Here is a 23,100-nt window from a genome sequence, read left to right on the forward strand (position 1 = left end):
AAGATGGTTGAAGAAATTACTTTCAATCAGAGGAGTATATCATTCATTGCATGTGCTTCAATGATTTGTACATATTGTATAATTTTGAAAATAAAAAGGTCAAAATAATATTCACTTTATTATCCTGACAATTGTGAACCGTGTGCACCTAGTCGCTTGTTATCACTGCCCACTGTTGTGTGGAGGTTTCATCAATATTAAGGGGGAGCGGGTGGTCCGGTTGTCTAAGGTGCCGATTGGTTGTAGTTTATAGTGCATCTAGAATGATCGGCATCTTGGCCCCTGCGCCCTTGGATTTACGTCTTCACATAGCAACATATAGTATGTGGAATATACACAACAACAATAAAAATGTGCTAGCAAGCACTAGATGAGCCTTGTTGCTTGGGGTATTTAAGTGTGGAGGGCGCCACCTGTAACTCCACTTGCTTGGCTACACACATGCATAAGATATTTTTGGTGCAGGGGAGGTAACTTTTTGAAACTTAAAACATTTACGCTGTCAGATGCTGCAGTAAGTTGTGCAGAGTTGCGTCCCTTGGGAAAGCTAGAAATCTCTGAGCATGGGTTCGAATATCAGGTTTGGCCTGGTTATATTTCTAGGTTTGTGGGCACAATACCCGTTCTCTCGGGTTTTACCAAAAATGGTAAACATCTAAGACATGCATCCCTTTGTGCTTTCCTCCTTAATTAAGCTTACATGCCATGATATAACTGGAATATTGTTAAAAGCAGGTTTAAACCCAACTTTTCTCATCGTCGTCCTCAACATCATCTTCATTTATCTTGACAATTTGAAGATCCGGGGTAGAATAAGTTCAGCAACCCATGCTTGCCATAAAAGGCAAGTATGCTTGTCGTAAGAAGTGACTAACGGGATCGGGTGGTCAGGCTTGCTGACTTGGTTGATGCATGTCATCAAACCCAATTGCGTGGATCGATAATCATGATATTAATCACTTGACTGTCTGGTCCAGACTTTATTTACAGCTATTTATATAGCTGGAATATTGCTGAGTGCGGCGTTAAACAACAAACCAACCAACCATGTCCGCAGGTTCCAGCCACATCGTGCCAAACACCATGCCAAACTGTCCCTGACAATCTGATAGCATAGGACGCTTGGTCACCCTCCTTGACTTCAAACCTGCAGATTTGAGTTGATTTCTCAAAGTCTGTGATGGCAGCTGTCAGTGGGGTTGCCAGTTCTCCTTCAGATAGGTGCTAGTAGTGAAGCGTTATTGCCTAATCAAGCATAGCAGGTCAAATTCTGCTTGGGTTTAGTATCAACTGGCAGTGGTGCGTGGCTTGTTGCATATGCTTCACACATTAGAACTAACAGCAAACATCCACATCTTAGTTATGCATAACATTTCATGTCATTACCATAATGCTTTTACCAATTATACAAACAGTGGTTAACCTTTTACCTATTGTCCAGGTGTATCTGTGACAAGACTGTTTGGGTTTTACATTTTACACTATATGTCAGTATTCAGTTTGTTATATTGCCTTGAGATAACTTCGGCATAGATTTATGCAATTTGTCACTATCATTCCACACCAGCCAGGTTTAAAATGACCATCATTCTGCATGTCATAACTACCAGACATTGTAGCCACACAGAAATCTAATTACCAGTATCAGTATCTCATACACACTTCACATGCATCAATTTTGCTCTGGAATCACTGAATGATACAATCAGTTAAAAACCTGTACCAAAAGCAGAAAAAGCAAGAGCATGCTGATAATAAAATCATTTTAATCAATACATGGAAAACTGTATGGATACAAAATCTCACATCTCCGTTGAATTTCAAAATAGCAACACAAGAATACACCAAGTCTGTCCCAGGATCACATGACTTGTGTATCAAACTTTCTGATTACCCACTGGCTGGCTGACTGACCATAACTTACATACAGTAAATCATAATTCTTCATTTATTTGGGGGATTCAACACACAACATCTCATTAAAACACATGATTATAATTACAGAGGCCATTCCCAGTGCTTCAGAATACTGTGAATACTAAACATACTAAAGGTCAAGTAACCCAATTGCTCGGGAGAGTATTGGCCTGGTTTCAGAAATGTATAGCAAGGGAAGACAGACGGCTTCAAAGAAGTTGTTTCAAAAACTAAGGTTCCAGCTCAGTCTGAAGCACTTGTACACATTCACAATGTATACATGTCAGACAGTTTGTTCTATTTGCGACACCTACAGATACAAAGCAAGTGGTTAGTTTCAAATCTCAATACATGAGCAAGGATGCCTCTAGGCTTGTGTAATTGTTTGATAACCCTTAACATCTTGCATTACTACATGTGGCAAATCATACACAAATAGGATGCAAAAAGTAATAAAGAAAAAAATCACCTACAACATGTCATACTAAAGGCCCAGCCTTCACTATGTCTGCAGACCCATGAAGATCCAGGTAAGAATTGGTCTTCAGCAACCCATGCTTGTCGTAAGAGGCGATTAACGGAATTGTGTGGTCAGGCTCGCAGACTTAGTTGATGCATGTCATCGTATCCCCATTGCGTAGATCAATTCTCTTGATGTTAATTACTGGATTGTCTGGTCCAGAATTGATTATTTACAGACTGCCATCATATAGCTGAAATATTGCTGAATGCGCCATTAAACAACAAACAAACAAACTATGTCTGCATTATTGCTGTTTCTTGTGCGTCCAACAGCAGTGTTAGAGTTAGACACACTCACATGCTGGATGAGGTTTCAGAATGTTATAACCCTACTTTAGTCAACTAAAATGTTCATTCCATTTGGGCTTATATACTCATCGGGAAAGTGAAAAAAATAGTAACAGCTCTTCTCATCATATTTGTCATTTAACAAAGCAAACTATCCATAGAATATGCCAATGACATAAAAACACATGTACCGGTATGTCATCAGCACATAAAATAAGTAATGGTAGAAAAGTTACAAGGCTATTTCAGTCTTAGTGCTTGTCAGAGGGTCATTGCATTGTGACATCACAAAAATGGAATGGCATCGCTCTAAGCGACATCATGGTCACAACACCTAGTCATCACACACTACACCTGTCATTTAATTCAAGCCACCATTTACAGGATTACATTGCTATCCTCAAACAGATTCAATCTGTCTTAAATTTGAACTGGCAGTGTGTGAAAAACCTCAAAAGGTCATCCAGGGGAACTGATCATTGCAGCGGTAGAAACTAACAGTTTCAGTCCACTAGTCCTTATAATGATAGCATATAGCAGAACCTTTAAAAATGTCAAAATTCTACTAGTCCTTAGGATACCTTTACTATTGGGCAGTTTGGCAAGGACTATAGCACTAGTGCCAATTTCTAACCCTGCTGATGTCTAGACAGGCTATAAAAAAGAACCTGCAATTTGAAGTGAGGTCAAGGTAATATTAACATGATGGAAGGCCACTGCTAGACACCACACTTGAGAACAGTTGTCATAACAACATTCCCCATTCTGAGACAATCAGCGGAAAATAATTTGCCCAAGTGACAGTAAATTTGACTCATGTCCAAATGGAAAAAACATTTAAAGAACTAACTTTTGGGTAGTCAAAAACAAAAAATAATTCTCACATATGCCTTTACTTTGTGAAATATTAACCTCGGACAAATTAATCAGTATTTGACTTGATATTTCCCATACACCATAGAGCAGATGTTTTACCCCTCTTTCTGTAAAGGATTGGGAACATGGTGCAATCATGTAACCTAGGGACAATCTTGCAGTGATAGTAAATTCATTTTCACATTAGTAAACATGATCTCTCAACATTAACAGTACATAGTAATTAAGAATAGTTGAATATCAAATCACTTGAATCTTCAAAACAAGAGTCAGAGATACATTTTCACAAAATAAAATAATATTTGTTATAAAATTATATTTTTCTGCTTAATGAACCATTATGACCTGTCTGACATGCAATTTCAGGCAACCATTGAATTTAGTTTAGACATTCTGACATTCACATTAGGACTTCCACAATAATTTTAAGAATGCCAACAAGTAAAGTCCACCATGGTGATTCCTCCTCTTCTACATCTTTTGGGAAATGAGGGGGAACTCTCTTCTCGAAACTATACTCTGAGCCATAATCATCGCTAGCACCTTCTGCATTCAGATGTTCATATGATCCTTCATTTTCCTCCGAAACAAGTAGGATTTCAAGTTTATATTGTGAGAGTTCATATGATATATGCCCGTATATGGCAACCCCAACTGGGCGAGAGTAGTAATATGGAATCTCCACAATGTCAAGGCCACAAGTGACAGATTGAGCTTCATAATCATCGAAGGTTGGATTCAGCGTGACATCGGAGACAAAAAGGTCAGCGTCACCTTGGATGCTCTCTAATTGAAGAATAATTGTACCGGGGCGGTTGAGGCGGTAGTAGGTGTAGTTCTCTGCGCCAATGTCGCTGTTGACAGTCTGAAGTAGGAGATGTGCGGAACATGATGTTACTGCAGCCGCACAACATAGGGCCAGAAAGAGCGCAGAGGGTCTGTTGAGGCTGGGGTCACCAGAAGTCATCTAGGCAGGGTTGTTCGGATCATCACAGCCACTTGCTCACACCTGGAATACCAAAGTAGGCAATTGTTAGCTTCTTACAGTCATAACTTTAACTAGAAGAGTTTCTTTACTGTTTGACAAAATGAAAAACAAAACACAACCTGCCACTTGATCTCAGTGCATTGGCATGACAGTTTTCAATCTAGTGACCAGCTCAGTCTTCAACTGTTATCATTAGGGTTATTTCAAGGAGCTCTTGACTTTGATACTTATTTCCAAATATTGGTCTGGTACATGAAGTTAGGTCGATGATGTGTGACTTTGAACCATAAATAAGTCTTTTACACATTTGAACATTTATCTTGATACAGATACGCTTATCCATACTTCCTTGGCCAGGACGACCAATTGGCCCAAATCTAGCTGTAGATCTTAAACCTATTTCTAATTCAAAGTGTTCTGTGAATGACTCTAAATATGTTTGCATATCAATCAGCTGTGTCCACTCTGAGTTGTGATGCTCTTATGTTTATTATCTTACAGCAACGTAGTGAAAAAAGAAACTTTTGCTGTGGACTGCCTCACCGATGTTTTGACCCGACCACATGATGAAACAATACATTTCAATGTAGAAGCCTAAAAAATGGTGTAACGCCATGAGCATCCACTTGGTGAATGGAATCTAGCGCATTATAAATGCATTTATTATTATTATTATTATTATTAAATCATGTGACTGACACTGACCTTAAATATTGACTCGTCACATGATCAGTATTGACCTGTCACGTGATTAATATTGAGAAAGCAAGATGGTGTCTGGTATACTAACATTTTACAGTTCGCAGCTAAGTTACTTTCATGAAACTAAGGAAGGTTTAAAGGCTTCATAAACTTTAAAGTGAACTTCAGTATAACAAAACGAATGAGTACTCTTCACGAGATCAATATGTGAAAACAAGGACCCTCAGACCAGACCCTTTCAGTTGTCTGACCGAACCTCTGCCTGTGTCCTCAGTCCACTCAGACCACCTCAGGGGTTGGGCCCTCGGGTCGCATGTTTTCACATATTGCCCTCATCAAGAGTATTTGCACTTTGTGTGCTGTCATTCTCATGGAGGTAGAAGAGGATCAAACTTGCAATGCCATTACTGCTCATTTATCATCTAATTAACACACGTGTACAAAACTAATGTAAACAAGTGTGCAAGTGGTCAAGTTACTTTTTTCCATGAAAATAAAATGAACATAGATGAAGGGTTACCTTGGAAAACAAGTAAGATAGCCAACTCCTGCTAACCCTTAGCCTAATTCAAAACTAATCCTGATGATTGGAAAAAGGATCACAAAAGGCTGCAGGATCAGTAAGGCGATCCAAAGTCTTAGAATAGAGTTGGGGTAAACCTACCTGTAATATCTCGATGAGTACTATATTACCCGACGTGCCCTAGAGCTATGTACTGTGAGAGTAACGCGTATGGATACCTCACGTGCCTGTGAAGGTAGTCCGCACGTGCTGTCCCTCGGCTATGACGTATGAACCGGCCATGTTGGCGGCAAAATAAAAGTCTCTCCCCAACGCCTCTGGTTTTGTCTCTAGTCTGAGGGCTAGGTTATAACAATTGGCGACGAGGTATAAACCTGAAGTTTTGCCAAGTTTGGAAGCGCAGTCAAGATGGCATCGTCTGTATACGGGAATCTTGGCGAGTTTAACGAAACAGTCGAAGATTGGAGCCAATATGCGGAGCAAGCCGAGATCTTCTTCGAGGCGAATTCCATAACTGAACGCAAAAGTCAGACCTTGCTGAGATCCGTGGGAGGTAAAACTTATGGATTAATAAGAGACTTACTTCGCCCCGAAAAGCCGACGTCAAAAAGTTTTGAGGAACTTGTGAAATTGTTGAAAGACCATTACAACCCCCAACCGTCGAAGATTGTGCACCGCTACAACTTCAACACGAGCGTACGGAAGCCCAACGAGACCATCAGTGAGTTTGTTGCTGTATTGAGAAAACTGACCGAATTTTGTGATTATGGAGCATTCCTTGACGACATGCTGAGGGACAGATTCGTTTGCGGTATAAACAAACAGAAAATGTTATCCAGGTTACTGTCAGAAGATAATTTGACATTCACCAAAGCCGTTGCCATAGCAACATCAATGGAAGCGGCTGACAAAAATTCTGCTGATCTTCAGAAACAAACTGCAACATCCAGTGACACTGGTATCGTCAACTTTATTACGAAGAAAACAGCCAGGGGAGGTAACTACAGTTCTTCATGTTTTCGTTGTGGCGGAAGACATGACCCTTCAACATGCCGTTTTAAAGATCAGGAATGTTACTCGTGTGGACTTGTTGGACATTTATCACAGAAATGTCTCAACATGGAGGGGAAATGGTCAGAGGAGAGCTTCACATCGAGGTGGGAGACAGAGTCGAGGTCGCCGAGGTAGACATCATAGACAGTACGGAAATAGAGCGAACTACATTCAAGAACATGATTCACAGGAGGATTCTGAGGGATTTGTGGATGTGAGTGAAGCATATGAGATGTTCATGGTTTCTGGTTCAGTGAACAAACCAGTTCAGTACCAGTACAAGTCAACGGTCAAGAGTTGAAGATGGAATTTGACACTGGGGCTGCGGTATCCATTGTGAGTGAAAAGACTTTGTCACATCTTCAACAGGGTGTAGAGATCTTGACTGTGACACCTACGACTAAATCATACCTTGGATACACCGGAAATAAGCTTGATCTTGCGGGACAGGTGATGGTGGAGGTTGATTTTCAAGGAGTGACTGCGAGTCTGCCCCTATTAGTCGCCTGAGGGAACCGTGCTAGTCTGTTTGGACGTAACTGGATTGATGTGTTTGATGTTGATTGGAATATAATCAAACATGTGACTGCTAAGGATTCGCAAAGCAGTTTGAGAACTGTGTTGGATAAGCATCCTGAAGTATTCAAGGATGGTTTGGGTACGTTCAAAGGAACGAAAGCAAAGATATATGTTGACAAGAATGCCCAACCGATCTTCCATAAAGCAAGACCAGTCCCATATGCATTGAAGCAGAAGATTGAACAGGAGCTTGATCGCCTACAGAGTAATGGTACAATAGAAGCTGTAGAGTTTTCTGAATGGGCAGCACCAATAGTACCTGTGGTGAAGTCCGACTCGAGTATAAGAGTCTGTGGTGACTATAAAGTGACTGTGAACAAAGTGTCCAAGTTGGATAAATACCCAATTCCAAAGACAGATGACCTGTTCGCAACATTAGGAGGAGCAAAGTTCTATTCTAAGTTGGACCTAAGTCAAGCTTACCAGCAGGTCTTGTTGGACGAACATTCCAAGCAGTACGTCACAATAAATACACATAAAGGACTCTTTCGGTATAACCGTCTGCCATTTGGTGTGTCGTCAGCTCCTGGTATATTTCAGCACATCATGGAGAATACCCTACAAGGTCTTGAACAAGTTCTGGTCAGGATTGATGATATTCTGATTGGTGGCCGTTTGAGGCATGAACACTTGACACTCTTAGATAAAGTTCTGAGGAGACTAGCGGCAGCAGGTCTGAGAGTTCGTAAGGACAAGTGCAGCTTCATGGCAACAGAAGTTGTGTATCTTGGATACCGTCTGGATAGAGAGGGCACCCATCCAGTCGCTGAAAAGGTCGAGGCCATCAAGGAAGCGTCACCTCCGCGGAATGTGACAGAACTGAAAAGCTATTTGGGTATGCTGAACTATTATGGAAGGTTCATGCCAAACCTTTCCACTGCTCTGGCACCGTTACACAAACTGTTACAGAAAGAAGTACCATGGAAGTGGACAAGCCGACAACAGTCAGCTTTTGAGAAATCCAAGTCACTGCTGTGTTCTGATAAAGTTCTCGTTCATTATGATGCGAAGAAGGAACTGATTCTCTGTTGTGATGCATCGCCCTACAGAGTCGGTGCGGTACTGTCTCATCGTACTGAAGAGGGAGGCGATCGTCCCATTGGATATTCATCACGCTCCCTAAACTCCGCTGAAAAAAACTATTCGCAACTGGAAAAGGAAGGCTTAGCAATGCTCTTTGGTGTGAAGACATTTCATCAGTACCTGGCAGGAAATCATTTCACTATAGAGACTGATCACAAACCATTGTTGGGATTATTTGCTGAGACCAAAGCGATACCAATGATGGCATCAGCACAGATTCAGAGGTGGGCACTAACATTGTCTGCTTATGAGTATGAACTTGTTTACAGACCAGGATCACAGATCGCCAATGCGGATTGTCTGAGCCGACTTCCTGCGAAAGAAAAACCAAGTATTCAAGAAACACCTGTACCTTCGGAATACATCATGCTTCTGGAACTGATGGATACTACACCTGTGACCTCCAAACATATTCGCCAGGATCCTGTGTTGTCAACAGTGTTGAGATATGTGCAGTGTGGATGGCCTAATTTCTGTGAAAACCCAGAAATGAAGGCATACTACTGTCGCCGTGATGAGCTGACAGTACAGGATGGCTGTGTGTTGTGGGGTAACCGTGTAGTGATTCCCCCGCCAGGTCTGGATAGGATTATTCGTGAACTTCATGAGGCACATCCTGGAATCAGTAGGATGGAGGCACTTGCTCGTAGCTATGTGTGGTGGCCTATTATGGATTCAATTCTGGAGTCAACAGTGAAAAAGTGTGAGGTGTGTCAGCAAATGCAGCAGATACCAGCTAAGGCACCCCTACACCCGTGGGAGTGGCCTGAGCGACCATGGTCTCGTGTGCATATTGATTATGCCGGACCATTCCTTGGTCAAATGTTCTTGGTGATTGTGGATGCATATAGTAAATGGATTGATGTTGTTGTTGTGCGCTCAGCTACATCTTCAGCTACAGTGGCAGTTCTTCGTAGAGTGTTCACAACCCATGGATTACCCAAGATGTTAGTGAGTGACAACGGTACCTGTTTCACTAGTGAGGAATTCAAAGCATTCATGGATAAGAATGGTATTCACCATGTGCAGACAGCTCCATATCACCCATCGTCCAACGGTCTCGCTGAAAGGTCAGTGAGGACATTCAAGGAGGGGATGAAGAAGGTACAAGGTCCGGATATTCAGACTCGTCTCGACAGATTCTTGTTCCGATATAGAACAACACCCCAGACAACTACTGGACAAACACCAGCCGAACTTCTGATGAACCGGAGACTACGAACACATCTAGACTTGACGCATCCTTCTGTACAGCAGACAGTAAAGAAGAGTCAATGGAGACAGAAGATTCAACATGACCTACATGTGAAGGACAGAAGTATGAAGGAACATGACACTGTGTATGTTAAGAACTTTGGAAATGGACTGAAATGGTTACCTGGTACAGTCTCGAACAGAACAGGTCCAGTATCGTTTGAGGTAGAACTGTCTGATGGTCGAAATGTGAGGCGCCATGAGGATCATGTGCGTACTCGAGAAACCCAAGTACCCAGAGGCAATACTGACTCTCATTCAGATCAACAGGTAGAATCTACTCTACCAGAGACGCGCGGTGTCGAGATACCTGCTATCAATGACTATCCAGAGAAGGATCACGTGTCAGAGGCGATACAAGATCCTGCTTCAGAGATTATACTATCAACAGACAATAGCAATGTTAAATCTCCCGTTCTGAGTAGATCTTCTAAGAGGACTCGACGTGAACCAAGATATTTTGAGGACTTTGTCAGGAAGTAATTGGTTAATGAGATTGAAGATTGAACTCATATGTTATTTTGGGTTAAGGTAAAGTTTACTTGAACAGTAGAAGTTAACATATTTCTCTTATGGCAGATACCTACTAAATCTAGAGAATGATTTTTGTAGATGGCTTTCTTTGTGTACAAATGTTGAGAAGCACCTTGGCACTTTTAATGTAGATATGTTTGGTTTAGAACTGTTTCCATCTAAAGAGGGAGGAATGTAATATCTTGATGAGTACTATATTACCCGACGTGCCCTAGAGCTATGTACTGTGAGAGTAACGCGTATGGATACCTCACGTGCATGTGAAGGTAGTCCGCACGTGCTGTCACTCGGCTATGACGTATGAACCGGCCATGTTGGCGGCAAAATAAAAGTCTCTCCCCAACGCCTCTGGTTTTGTCTCTAGTCTGAGGGCTAGGTTATAACACTACCTTAACTAGAATAACCAACCCTCAGGATCAAGCCAATTTTCACTAAATTGCTGCAACTGGTAAACTGCAGTCTGGGCACTAAACCGTTGAATATTGCACTCTCCAACAACCCTGGTCTCCACATTGGCCAAACAATGCATTTGCCTCATTAACTCAACAGCTGCTATTTTTCTTTCTCACATAACTATTTTTAAAATGGGCAGTGTGATAGAGGTGATAAAATAATAGATGAAAGGTACCTAAATAGGGAAGTACTGCTCTTTACAAGACGCACATATTCAGTTTTCAAATAATGCAGCGTGGAGGATTGGACTTGTGTGGCCTGCTTGAGAAGCTGTGGAGAATTAGCATCAAACAAGCATGGCAGATAGGTCTCTGATAAAATGCATGTGTACCCAGTGTTCGAAATAGCCGCCTGCCTGCTAGCCTAATGCTGTAAAGCTGTCCCGACTGTATTGTTGAAACTTCTAGTCAATACAATTCCAAAAATCATCACGAAATTTAGGCGTCATTAAATGTCAAAGTCTGTTTTCATTTTGTTTTCATTTCATAGTTTATTGGAAGTGTGATTGTCTAGTAAAATATGATGTGGGCTTGCAACATTTTTTTTCTTAACAAGCTCTCCTGACCATTGAACTTTGGAAAGTATCCATAATTCAAACACTGCGTGTAGTATTGTGTACCCAAAGGGCTAAGGATAGAATTGGGGGTAATTTAAACTACCCTCACCCTAACACAAGTAAGTCTATGGATCGGAAGAGGCACGCGAGGTCAGTGAAGCGAGAGCCACAACAGGCAGCCGGAGGCAATTAGTGCTGCAAGCTGCGCCCGGTAAACTGCAATACTACAGAGGCAGTAACTCGTGTGTGAATACTATAACTGTATTCGAAAAAGCCAAACAATAGTCACTCCCTTTTCGTACACGTCCCACTCAGATAGTTATCTGTCAAACGATGCCATGTTTGTTTTTGAGTGAGGAATGAATTGTCATCTATAGCAAAATACGATGTTTATTCATGGTCAGATATGAAAGTAACAGGCACACTAACCTCCTACAGCGGCATGAATACCAACTTCTATTAGTTCATCAGTCCGACCAGCGTTGCAGAACTTCCGTGCTGTCTACCCAACACATTTTGTGAAAACGTCACTTCCGTTTTGTTTAAAACATTATCGTAACAACTATTAAATATGAATTCATTTCTTAACAACACCCAAACGTTTTTCGCCCGTGAGTGAAACATGTATCTTTGATCTCTCTTTGGAATTACCGATATAATGTATTTACAACACCGAAGAAGACAAACATTTAAAGGGCGTGTGACCTAGTGAAGCCTATGTTAGAAATCTCTCAAAGTGGTTATTGGGTCTGAAACATCGACTATATAGGCGCTGTAATAACATCCTGGCAGGGATTCTGTCTGTAGGAATGACATCAGCACCAACGATGGCTACTACTAAACAATCATGGTATTGTGGATATTACACTTTGATAGTCTGTTAAGATTAAGACGTTTTTATGACATCGAGAAATCGTTTAAGCCACAAGCTTTTCTTATTTTACTTTTCATAATACGGCTTATTGATGAATCGTAATATTGCTATATTTAGATCGGAAGTAAGCAATTGTATGCGCTACCATTTTTGTTTCGTATTTCGAAAACACTTAAAATAATAGCATTTTATTTTGTATTACTGAAGGGGGGAATGTATTTATTCTTTATATCTTGGATTTTAGGCAAACATCATATATTTCATTTTGTTTTACATATTGTCTATGCACAGCGTTTCCAGGTACCTTCGTCACTCTGCCTTCACAGAATACAGAATTAGAACTCCATATCTTGTGTCTCTTTGAATTTACAGCTTCTAAATGTTTATCAAAGACATGTCCTGACTTCAATAACATGTAATTAACTACTTTGTCGCCAATTATCCCCATCAGTTTATAAACTGCTGGGCAAAAGAAAATATACACCCATGTTTGATGGTGGCTAAAAGTCAAACAAACAGGAAATGTTTTTTCAATGATGTATTTGATACGGGTACCATAGGCGATGTTACAAGCATCACCTCAATGAGTATCTTACAATAGGTGACGTGCACATGACGTCTGGAGGAACAAGGGACATATCAACATGACTATGTATACGAAATATTTGACGTAATGCAATATCGTGCAGTGCATAAGCGTCGACGATATTACTCAGCGTTAAAATTGGCACTAGTCCTATAGTCCTTGCCAAACTGCCAAATAGTTAGGGTATCATAAGGATTAGTAGACTAACATATAGTCTCTGAAGTGAACATATCATACAGAAAAAACCGGTTGTTCAGTTATCTTAATAAAAATCTAATAAAAAGGGAGCCCAGTGATTCTCTTCATTTTCAGATACTGATACTGCAGTAATCTAGACTTGCCAAACATTATAGACTTGCATGGGCTGTAGTTGATATAAATGTATCAGGGTCTGTAAGACAGACTAAAGGATTAGTAGAAATTTGCTTTTTTAAGGGGTTTGCTATATGGTATCATTATAAGAACTAGTTGACTGAAACTGTTAGTTTCTAACGCTGTGTAGGTGCGACCACCAGCCACACGACTCAGTCGTTATACTTTAGGCTGAGAAAATATTGATAATACGAGTAGGTTAGAATATTTCAACCTTGAATAATGTTTCTACCCGTAGAGTTGGATACGGTGTGATTTTCACCCGTAAACGAGTCTCTGAAATCGCTTGCCCTTTGGCCAAATACTTCTGTTTGGGGCTGTATATACGACGGGGAAATGTTTGTGAGGTATATGGTGAATAATCTCCAGGGGCGAAACGACCATTGTAGGAGAAAAGCAATTGCTTACACCTACTAAAAAAGCATAATTTTTTACACCTTAAAAAGCACATTTTTTCATAACTAAACCTTTATTTACCAGCTATACAGTAAAGTATTAATTCAAATTCTACACGGTTGAACGTGATATTTATTGTCTAACTTGAAAATCGGAATCTTCACGCACTTTAGGAATTTAGTGCAAGTAGATGGTTTGTGACGTAAGTAAACCGCGCTCTCACATTTATTTTCATTATAATGACAGGTTGGCTCGCGATAAAATATAACACATAAAAAACCCATCACATACTACGAATGAAAACATGTAAAACACATAAAAGCAATATTATCGATTCGTTTTAATGTTCAAATTGCATTTGTCATCATGGATGTTTCTTGAATGAAAGTCACTGTATATATATTGCGCACTATGTTTCCACAATGTGAAGCTTCAACTGTAAATTGTTCATTTTCATTATGCAATTTTATGTATAACTGTATATAGGGAGAAGGTGGTAATAAGTGCTGCACTTGTGTCCAATCCCTTTGTCTTTTTGGACAATAAAATATGTTTAATAATGATAATGAAAGTCATAAATATGTTGGTGAAACACCTATATATATACTACTAATACAAATATAACAAAATATATTATTAATATTTGTTAAAATAAAATTAAAAAAAACGGTCCAAAAAATGCATTCTGTGTGTATATGTGGTGTGGGTGGGTGGGATGGGGGGGTTGTGTGTGTGTGTGTGTGTGTGTGTGTGTGTGTGTGTGTGTGTGTGTGTGTGTGTGTGTGTGTGTGTGTGTGTGTGTGTGTGTGTGTGTGTGTGTGGGATGGGTGTGTGTGTGTGTGTGTGTGTGTGTGTGTGTGTGTGTGTGTGTGTGTGTGGGATGGGTGGTGGTGTGTGTGTGTGTGTTTGTATGTGTGTGTGTATGTGGTGTGGGATGGGGGGTGTGTGTGTGTGTGTGTGGGGTGTGTGTGTATGGGTGTGTGTGTGATGGGGGTGGTGTGTGTGTGTGTGTGTGTGTGTGTGTGATGGGGGTGGTGTGTGTGTGTGTGTGTTGTGTTGTGTGTGTGTGTATGTGGGTGGGTGGGATGGGTGTGTGTGTGTGTGTATGTGGTGTGGGTGGGTGAGGTCAGGTGAAATTGGGTTTAACGTCGCGTCCAAGATTATTGCACTTATATAGCGACGTGCATGCACGTGTATGTGTGTGTGTGGCTGCTTGTACTAGTCCGGACTAATGCCGATTTATAGTGCTAGCTCACTGAGATACCATGCCGCAGTTTAACATGAATACCCCACTCAGACACAGTATACTGACTCCGAGCCGACCAGTCCTTGTTTTAGCCCCTTAATGCCGAGCGCCAAACAGGGAAACAACAAGTACAATCTTTTAACGTCTTTTTGTATGACGCGGCCCGGGATCGAACCCTGGACCTTCCGCTCTCCGGGCGGACGCTCTACCACAAGACCACGGAGGCGGTCTGTGGGTGGGTGGGTGGGATGGATGTGTGTGTGTGTGTGTTGTGTGTGTGTCTGTGTGTGTATTTGTGGTGTGTGTGTGTTGTGTGTGTGTTGTGTGTGTGTGTGTGTGTGTGTGTGTGTGTGTTGTGTGTGTGTGTGTGTCTGTGTGTGTATTTGTGGTGTGTGTGTGTTGTGTGTGTGTTGTGTGTGTGTGTGTGTGTGTGTGTGTGTGTGTGTGTGTGTGTGTTGTGCGTGTGTGTGTGTGTGTTGTGCGTGTGTGTGTGTGTGTGTGTGTGTGTGTGTGTGTGTGTGTGTGTGTGTGTGTGTGTGTGTGTGTGTAGTGGATCAGAATGGGCTTCATACATTGTACCCACGTGAGGAATAGAACCTGTGTCTTCGGCGTGACGAGCGGACAATTTTAACCACTTGTCTTTCAAAGTTTTTTATTCACTTCACTTTAACCACTTACTACTGCGACATCATCCACAGACATTATGCAAAATGAAACTAACATAATGTTTGTCTTGAAATAATTAGTTGAGACTAGATATTTGTTCGGCTGTGCATTGTAGAGAACAAAATACATATGTTGAAAAAATGACTGTCTCCACCATCATGACATGCTTACTTAGTTATATTTATTTCTTCATACCGTATAAACACAGGATGAAGATACGTTGCTGTTTTTCCCTGGTAAAATGTCATCTTGTGAAAATTCTGTTTCCGACAATTTTTTGCCGTTTTCGCTTGGTGAGGTTTTTACGCGGTGCCCTTTTAGCTATAACTTTGACAAGTATATTTATGTACGTAGTAAGAGTTCAAACTTAAGGTTTGTTCAAATGTTTTATGTACAGCCGGCGGCCGTATACGACTTCATCATTTGGCATTTTACCAGACCATTTGGCTTGCCATAGTTGTTAGGAATGCAGTTACTTGTGTATGTGTGAAACGTCATAAGTTTATGTGTATACAATTTGAAGCAATCACATGGCGAAACAGTTGTCATTTACAGACCAAAACAATAATACCGGCCAACAATCATGTACCAGACATGCCATGATGTGTTAAATGAAGTACAATGGACACTCTAGATTTCCCACCTGTACCAAACTCGGACGACCAGGGGCTGGTAGGTCTGTTTCCTTTATCTTCAGCAAAGACTCGGTAATCTGACTCCGAGCAGGTTAATGGGTAGAAAGAATGATGTTCATTGCTTTCGTTTTTATGCTGTTTGGCTATTTTGGATACACTTCTTAACACGTTGGGCAATGTCTTATCATGGAATTTTGGGGGATATGCCAGTTTACCAAGAGAGCCAACTGATAATCACTTTTTCATTGATATAATTCTTATAGAATCAAGGATTGAACATGCTTGTGAAGCATTGTGTTGACCATGAACGAAGAGTCTTCAAGCATCTTTTTCATTTGTCTAGTCGCAGGCAAATAAGATTTGTGATGACAAGGACCCTTGTCCTGTTAGTCATGAAAGTAAAGAGCGTTGTATTTATTACTAGACACTCAACATGCTCAAAGATTTGCCACACAAACTTTAACATTTATTAATCCACACAGACACAGTTTCACGAAAGACACACTATACACTTATTTTACACAAATAGGCTACTTGCCTTTTCCAACATGTATGAATATTACATATGTCTGAGACACACACACTAGACGTATGATACACTTATGCTTATTAGTCGATCAGACTGACACATACACGTATGTATTAGTGTGGCCAATTTGCATGCAGTCCTATCAAGTTTCATTAAAGTCGTCTTTGATATGTATTTAGAAGTTGGAAGAATATGAATACATGACATTTTTTATGGATAGCAACTTCATTTATTCTTCGTCACAACGTTTCAGAGCTACTTCCTGCTTCTTCATCAGCATTCACCAGATGAAGGAGCAAGAAGGAGCTCTGAAATGTTGTACCAAAGAATAAAAGAAGTTGCTATCCATAAAAAGTGTCATGTCTTCATTAAAGTCATTTAAACAAAATTGGCAATAATCAATGCCATTTGAGTATAATGAAACATTATTATCTAACCAACTGATCCTCACTTTAGTGGGCAAAAGCATGTTTTGTCGTGTATGTAGGACCTATGGAAGATTCTCACTCTCACTGACGATGACTGCATCACTGGGATGACCATTTTTTACCATGTCAACTGAATCTACTTGTTTTCATTCAGGACTGGGCGTACATCATGCGGAGAGAGATGCAGGTAAGCTTCATGTCACATCACATGTGAAGTTCCAGCACAGGGTGCACACCTTTTTGCCCCACACTATACATGCGCACCTGTGAAGATTCCGGGGTAGAATGGGTCTTCAGCAACCCATGCTCGCCGTAAAAGGTGACTATGCTTGTTGTAAAAGGCGACTAACGGGATCGGGTGGTCAGGCTCACTGACTTGGTTGATGCATGCTATCGATCCCAATTGCGTGGATCGATGCTCATGATATCAATCACTGGATTGTCTGGTCCAGACTCGATTATTTTACAGACTGCCGTCAAATAGCTGGAATATTGCTTGGTGCGGCGTTAAACAACAAACCAACCAACATGCTAAACACGATGTATTGGGAAGTTTTACAGGTAGTCATGTGGACTAGCATGTTAAGTGTAACATGTTACAGCACTATAACTACTAGTATCTCAATTTAGTTATACATTGTATACTTTCAACAATATTACAGGACTACCCAACACCAATTGGCAAATTAAAAACCAAACACAAATTTGAAAATTTAAAAATGTGAGTGAGTGTTCTTGTTTTGAGCTGTATACAATAGCAGCTTTAGCAGATGTTTTTTTCTCATGGCTTATCCTTTAGATTAGACATCCAGTCATTAATCATGCTAATACCAAGTGGATGTTATGTAATTTGATTAATCAATTTGATCAGATAAACCACAAACAAACAAAGAATTTAGTCCTTAACCTGCTGAACAAAGATGTTGATGCTCATTTTGTGTTACCATGGTTATGCTTTGTGAATGCTGTGGTAATTTCTCTTCAGGAGATAATCCCAGGCTTGTTTCTCGGTCCGTATGGTGCTGCTGCCAAATCCAAGGTAAACAACAGTTGGTCTCTGTTGATAATGTCTTGCCTTCATTTTGTCGGGGCGGTAGGGTAGCCTAGTGGTTAACACGTTCACTCGTCCCACAGAAGGCCCGGGTTCAATTTCCCACATGGGTACAATGTGTGAAGCCCATTTCTGGTGTCCCCTGCCATGATATTGCTGGAATATTGATAAAAGCAGTGTACAAACATCCTCGGACAACACTCTCATTCAGGGACCTTATACCGATTAATCTCTGCTCTCATTATTTTGCAATTAAAAAAAAATTAAAAAATTTACAACTTACCCACACTGTCCTTGTGAGAAATGTCCGTCTTCCTGACTACCCACACAACTTCATGGAAGATAAGGTGCAAACATTTTGAGCATCACAATTTTTTTTTTTTTTATAATTTTTTTTGACCAAGTAAAGCTAATTGATCAGCAATACTGTGTAGAGTGTGGCCTAACGCTAGACAAACTTGCTTCCCTTTCAGTTTCCCCTGCTCCAGGGCCTCGGGATCACACACGTTGTGTGCATCCGCCAGACCAACGAGGCCCGCTTCATCAAGCCCAACTTCCCAGACCACATGAGGTGGGCATCCTTTGCTTTCCCACAACACTTCTTGTTACACATTGTCATGTTCCTATGAGGGAGTGAGTGAATGTATATCATGGCAGTCTGTAAATAATCAAATCTGGACCAGTCAGCTGGTGATTGAATGCATGAGTAATAATCCACACCATCAGATGACGGTGACATACAATCAACAAAGTCATAGATCCAGGCCATCTCCACTCCCCATTATTGACAACCGTCTCCATGGTCTAGTGGTAGAGTGTCCGCCCTGAGAGCTGAAGGTCCTGGGTTTGATCGCCAGCTGCGTCATACCAAAAGATGTTAAAAGATGGTACTTGTTGTTTCCCTGTTTGGCACTTGGCTTTAAGGGGCCAAAAGAAGTCTTGGTCGGCTTGGAGTCAGTATACTGTGTCTGAGTGGGGTATTCATGTTAAACTGCGGCATGGTATCTCAGTGAGCTAGCACTATAAATCATCATCAGTCTGGACTAGTACAAGCAGCCACACACACACACAGGTGCAAGCAGGTGGTTTTATGAGTGCAGTAATCTTGGATGCGACATTAAACCCCATTTCACCACGCCTTTGCCCCATTATTGTCACTTTTCACAAGCTTTATGTTCTGATTCCCCACAGAGTAAGATGTGGAAAGAATGGACTTTTAATGTAATTGAGCTTTTTGTATTTAACATGAAATAGAAAGTGAAAGTACTGGTACACAAGAACATGGTGCTTATCATGTCTGTGATTGTATGTTTGGTTGTCACATGTGTTCATGGGCCCTCTCTGTTACAGGTATCTGGTGTTAGACATAGCAGACACAGTGACAGAGAATATCATCTGCCATTTTGGAAAGGTATGCATGTTACTGTAACCATGGTAACAAGACAAGTCTTAGTCATGGTTCCCAAATGTGTGTTTGCTGGGTGTGAGCAGTCCAGTGATCTGATCTAGAGTGCCACGTTTAGCTGTGCAGAGTTGTGTCCCTGAGTAATACAAGGATCCGCTGATCATGGGTTCATATCTCAGACTGGCTCCTTGTATGGCCTGTGCTTTGTCAGCACCATACCTGTAGGTTTCACCTAACTGGTAACCATCTATGACCTGCATCACTTGCAGTTTCCTCCACATGAAGCTGACATGCCCTGGTATAATACAACTGAAGTACCGTTCAACTCACTCACTGTAGTAGACCAATGACTGCATGCTGCGTGTCCTCAGTGAGGGTGAGCGGTGTTACTGGTATATGCAGTTTTCTCCACATGAAGCTGACATGCCCTGGTATAATACAACTGAAGTACCGTTCAGCTCACTCACTGTAGTAGACCAATGACTGCATGCTATGTGTCCTCAGTGAGGGTGAGCGGTGTTACTGGTATATGCAGTTTTCTCCACATGAAGCTGACATGCCCTGGTATAATACAACTGAAGTACCGTTCAACTCATTCACTGTAGTAGACCAATGACTGCATGCTATGTGTCCTCAGTGAGGGTGAGCGGTGTTATCGGTATATCGGTAAACTGAGGTTCATTCTTTCCATGATGCGTATCACAGTATCATGTTTCAATGCCCGCTATATCAGGTTATTTCAAATTGCGATTATTATCATGTGTTTAATGTTATACACTTGCCAAATACATGTACCCTCGAAAAGTTTCCATAATTCCAAAATGCAAGTTCACATTCTGGAGTTTTCCTGTGGCAGTGGTGTAACCCCAAGTCATCACTGTCCTGGAGCGTGCATCCGTGTGTATTTATTGAATGAGTAAACATTATGCTGTACCAGCATCTTGTTTTGTTCCATTTATGAACTTCAATTCCTGCATTGATGTTTTTAAATTGCTTCTGAATTCAAAAGTTTGAATCACACAGTATATTGTGATGTGTATCGCAATACAGCCTTGTGCATCAGAAAATATGGGGATACACTTCAATCTCATTAAAATCAGATCTAAGTTCTCTGTGCCGCTAAACAAAGATCTGAGGACATCCCATTACCGGTCCATTCAGAACGGCCTTTCATGAACTTTGACCGACCACTGAAATGACTAACAAGAAGTGGACATCAGTTAGAAAGCAGCTTTCTCGAGCTTTACGGCACTCGTTTCAACCTGGCGACTTTCACCTCAAACTACGCTTGAAAAATATGTTGACACAGTTCTCAATTAAAATTTTGAAAACTGAACAAACGAACATTCTGGAATGTCTAATATATGGCTGAGATTGTATGGCAGTCTTTCCCACAAACTGTGCAACGCCTCCTCCATTCAAATGTTTATCCCACGGAAGCAAGAGATAGACGATAATTTTGTCGGAATCAGTCGTACGGGCCATAATTGTCGTTCGGAATACACCGTGTTAACGTTTTCGAGGTTGCATGATTGGCCAACACATTCCAACTGTCACTTTCGTGATCTGGTAAGCGACGCTTTGATTGTTAAGGTGAAAGGTCAGTCTGACGTGACCTGTAATGGGATGTCCTTAGATCTTTGTTTAGCGATAGCGAGAACTAAGATCTGATTTTGATGAGATTGGGATACACTTTTAACATCCAACACCCATCCCTGGAACCTGTTCCACAAAGTGATCTTAGCGCTAAATTGTTCGTAACTCCCATACTTTATCATAGGCTTACAATCAACGTAGCACTGAGATCGCTTTGTGGAACATGGTCCTCAATACTCTGATGTCAAGTGTTGAATCCAACCATCCATTGATAAACTAGTATAGCATGACCCTTAAACAACGCAGTACAGGGTGACCCTTATACAACCCGGGACAGGGTGACCCTTATACAACCTGGTACAGGGTGACCCTTATACAACCCGGTACAGGGTGACCCTTATACAACCCGGTACAGGGTGACCCTTATACAACCCAGTACAGGTTGACCCTTATACAACCCGGTACAGGGTGACCCTTATACAACCCGGTACAGGGTGACCCTTATACAACCCAGTACAGGTTGACCCTTATACAACCCGGTACAGGGTGACCCTTATACAACCCAGTACAGGGTGACCCTTATACAACCTGGTACAGGGTGACCCTTATACAACCCGGTACAGGTTGACCCTTATACAACCCGGTACAGGGTGACCCTTATACAACCCAGTACAGGGTGACCCTTATACAACCTGGTACAGGGTGACCCTTATACAACCCAGTACAGGGTGACCCTTATACAACCCAGTACAGGGTGACCCTTATACAACCCGGTACAGGGTGACCCTTATACAACCCGGTACAGGGTGACCCTTTTACAACCAAGTACAGGGTGACTCGGTACAAGTCCTACACAGCGACAGGGCAACCTGGTACAGGGTGACTCGGTACAAGTCCTACACAGCGAGAGGGCAGCAGGGTCACTGGTAGTGTTTGCATGTTGCAGGTGAAGTGTTTTCTGGACGAATGTTTCTCATACGGAGGCAAGGCGTTGGTTCATGGCAATGCAGGCATATCTCGGAGTGGGGCCTTGGTCATCGCCTTCGTCATGGAGAAGTACGGGCTGACGTACCGGTGAGCAGCAACAATCAGGTTTTCCCATGCTTGTATTTAGACAAGGTGGGTACTTTACAGAATTAAGGGAAAATTTCAGTTTAATTTACATCAGATCATTTACTTGATACATGTGATACTTGTCTGTGTCAAGAGCTGAAGACACCTCCATAGGAGGTTGTGTGTGGTTAACTTTCTGATTAGTCAATCAGCGTGAAGGCTTTCAAATTCTCGGTATGAGTGAGGGAAGCATTTAAACCACCATATCTGATCTCTGTATCTCAAAAAGGAACTAAAATGTCAAGTTCTGAAAGTACAGCTGCACCATTATATTGTTGTGGATATTTTATACATCCTATCGTTTTCTGTGTGCCGTGACATCGACCCCTAAAATGGAGTTCCATCAGGGAGTTAATTGTGTTCTGTTTTCATTTGTAGAATCTTTTTAAAAGTCTTGATTGGCTAGGATTTGGAATTTTTAAGAGTCTTTCTTTGCCAATATTAGTTTTATTGTAGAACCTTCTTTGTGATAAGCATCTTCCTACATTGTTTCAGAGATGCCTTTGTCTATGTCCAACAACGCAGATTTTGTATCAACCCAAATGAAGGTTTTGCTCAACAGCTCATGGTGAGTCAGTTGATCTGTGTACTTGTGCCCCAACACGGCACTAGCATGTAGTATTATCTGTACAACTGTTTGTGGTGTTGCCGGAGTATGATCCTCCCAACACTGCACTAGCATGTAGTATTATCTGTACAACTGTTTGTGGTGTTGCAGGAGTATGAGCTATCTAACATGGCACTAGCATATAGTATTATCTGTACAACTGTTTGTGGTGTTGCCGGTGTATGATCCTCCTAACACGGCACTAGCATGTAGTATTATCTGTACAACTATTTGTGGTGTTGCAGGAGTATGAGCTATCTAACATGGC

General features: G+C 41.3%; 2 protein-coding genes across 2 annotated transcripts in view; one reads left to right on the forward strand and one right to left on the reverse strand.

The window, feature by feature from the left end:
• The window catches only part of LOC124146616 (TATA-box-binding protein-like), a 39,834-nt gene that overhangs the window by 11,125 nt on the left and 5,609 nt on the right, over positions 1–23,100 (forward strand). Inside the window, exons 8-13 of the mRNA XM_048403746.1 lie at positions 17,215–17,247; positions 18,046–18,099; positions 18,585–18,682; positions 19,462–19,522; positions 22,059–22,186; positions 22,721–22,793. Of these exons, the coding sequence (XP_048259703.1) occupies positions 17,215–17,247; positions 18,046–18,099; positions 18,585–18,682; positions 19,462–19,522; positions 22,059–22,186; positions 22,721–22,793 (447 nt within the window). The remainder of the gene's footprint in view (positions 1–17,214; positions 17,248–18,045; positions 18,100–18,584; positions 18,683–19,461; positions 19,523–22,058; positions 22,187–22,720; positions 22,794–23,100) is intronic.
• Positions 1,750–11,884, reverse strand: LOC124146614 (UPF0669 protein C6orf120 homolog). The gene is made up of 2 exons (XM_046516972.2): positions 11,758–11,884; positions 1,750–4,612 (listed from the first exon to the last, which is right to left on the reverse strand). The coding sequence occupies exon 2, from the start codon at positions 4,568–4,570 to the stop codon at positions 4,004–4,006; it is 567 nt and encodes a 188-aa protein (XP_046372928.1). The 5' UTR covers positions 4,571–4,612; positions 11,758–11,884; the 3' UTR covers positions 1,750–4,003.

Source organism: Haliotis rufescens, unplaced genomic scaffold (genome assembly GCF_023055435.1).
Source record: "Haliotis rufescens isolate VD_foot unplaced genomic scaffold, xgHalRufe1.0.p SCAF_3, whole genome shotgun sequence".
NCBI classification, from domain to species: Eukaryota; Metazoa; Mollusca; class Gastropoda; order Lepetellida; family Haliotidae; genus Haliotis; species Haliotis rufescens.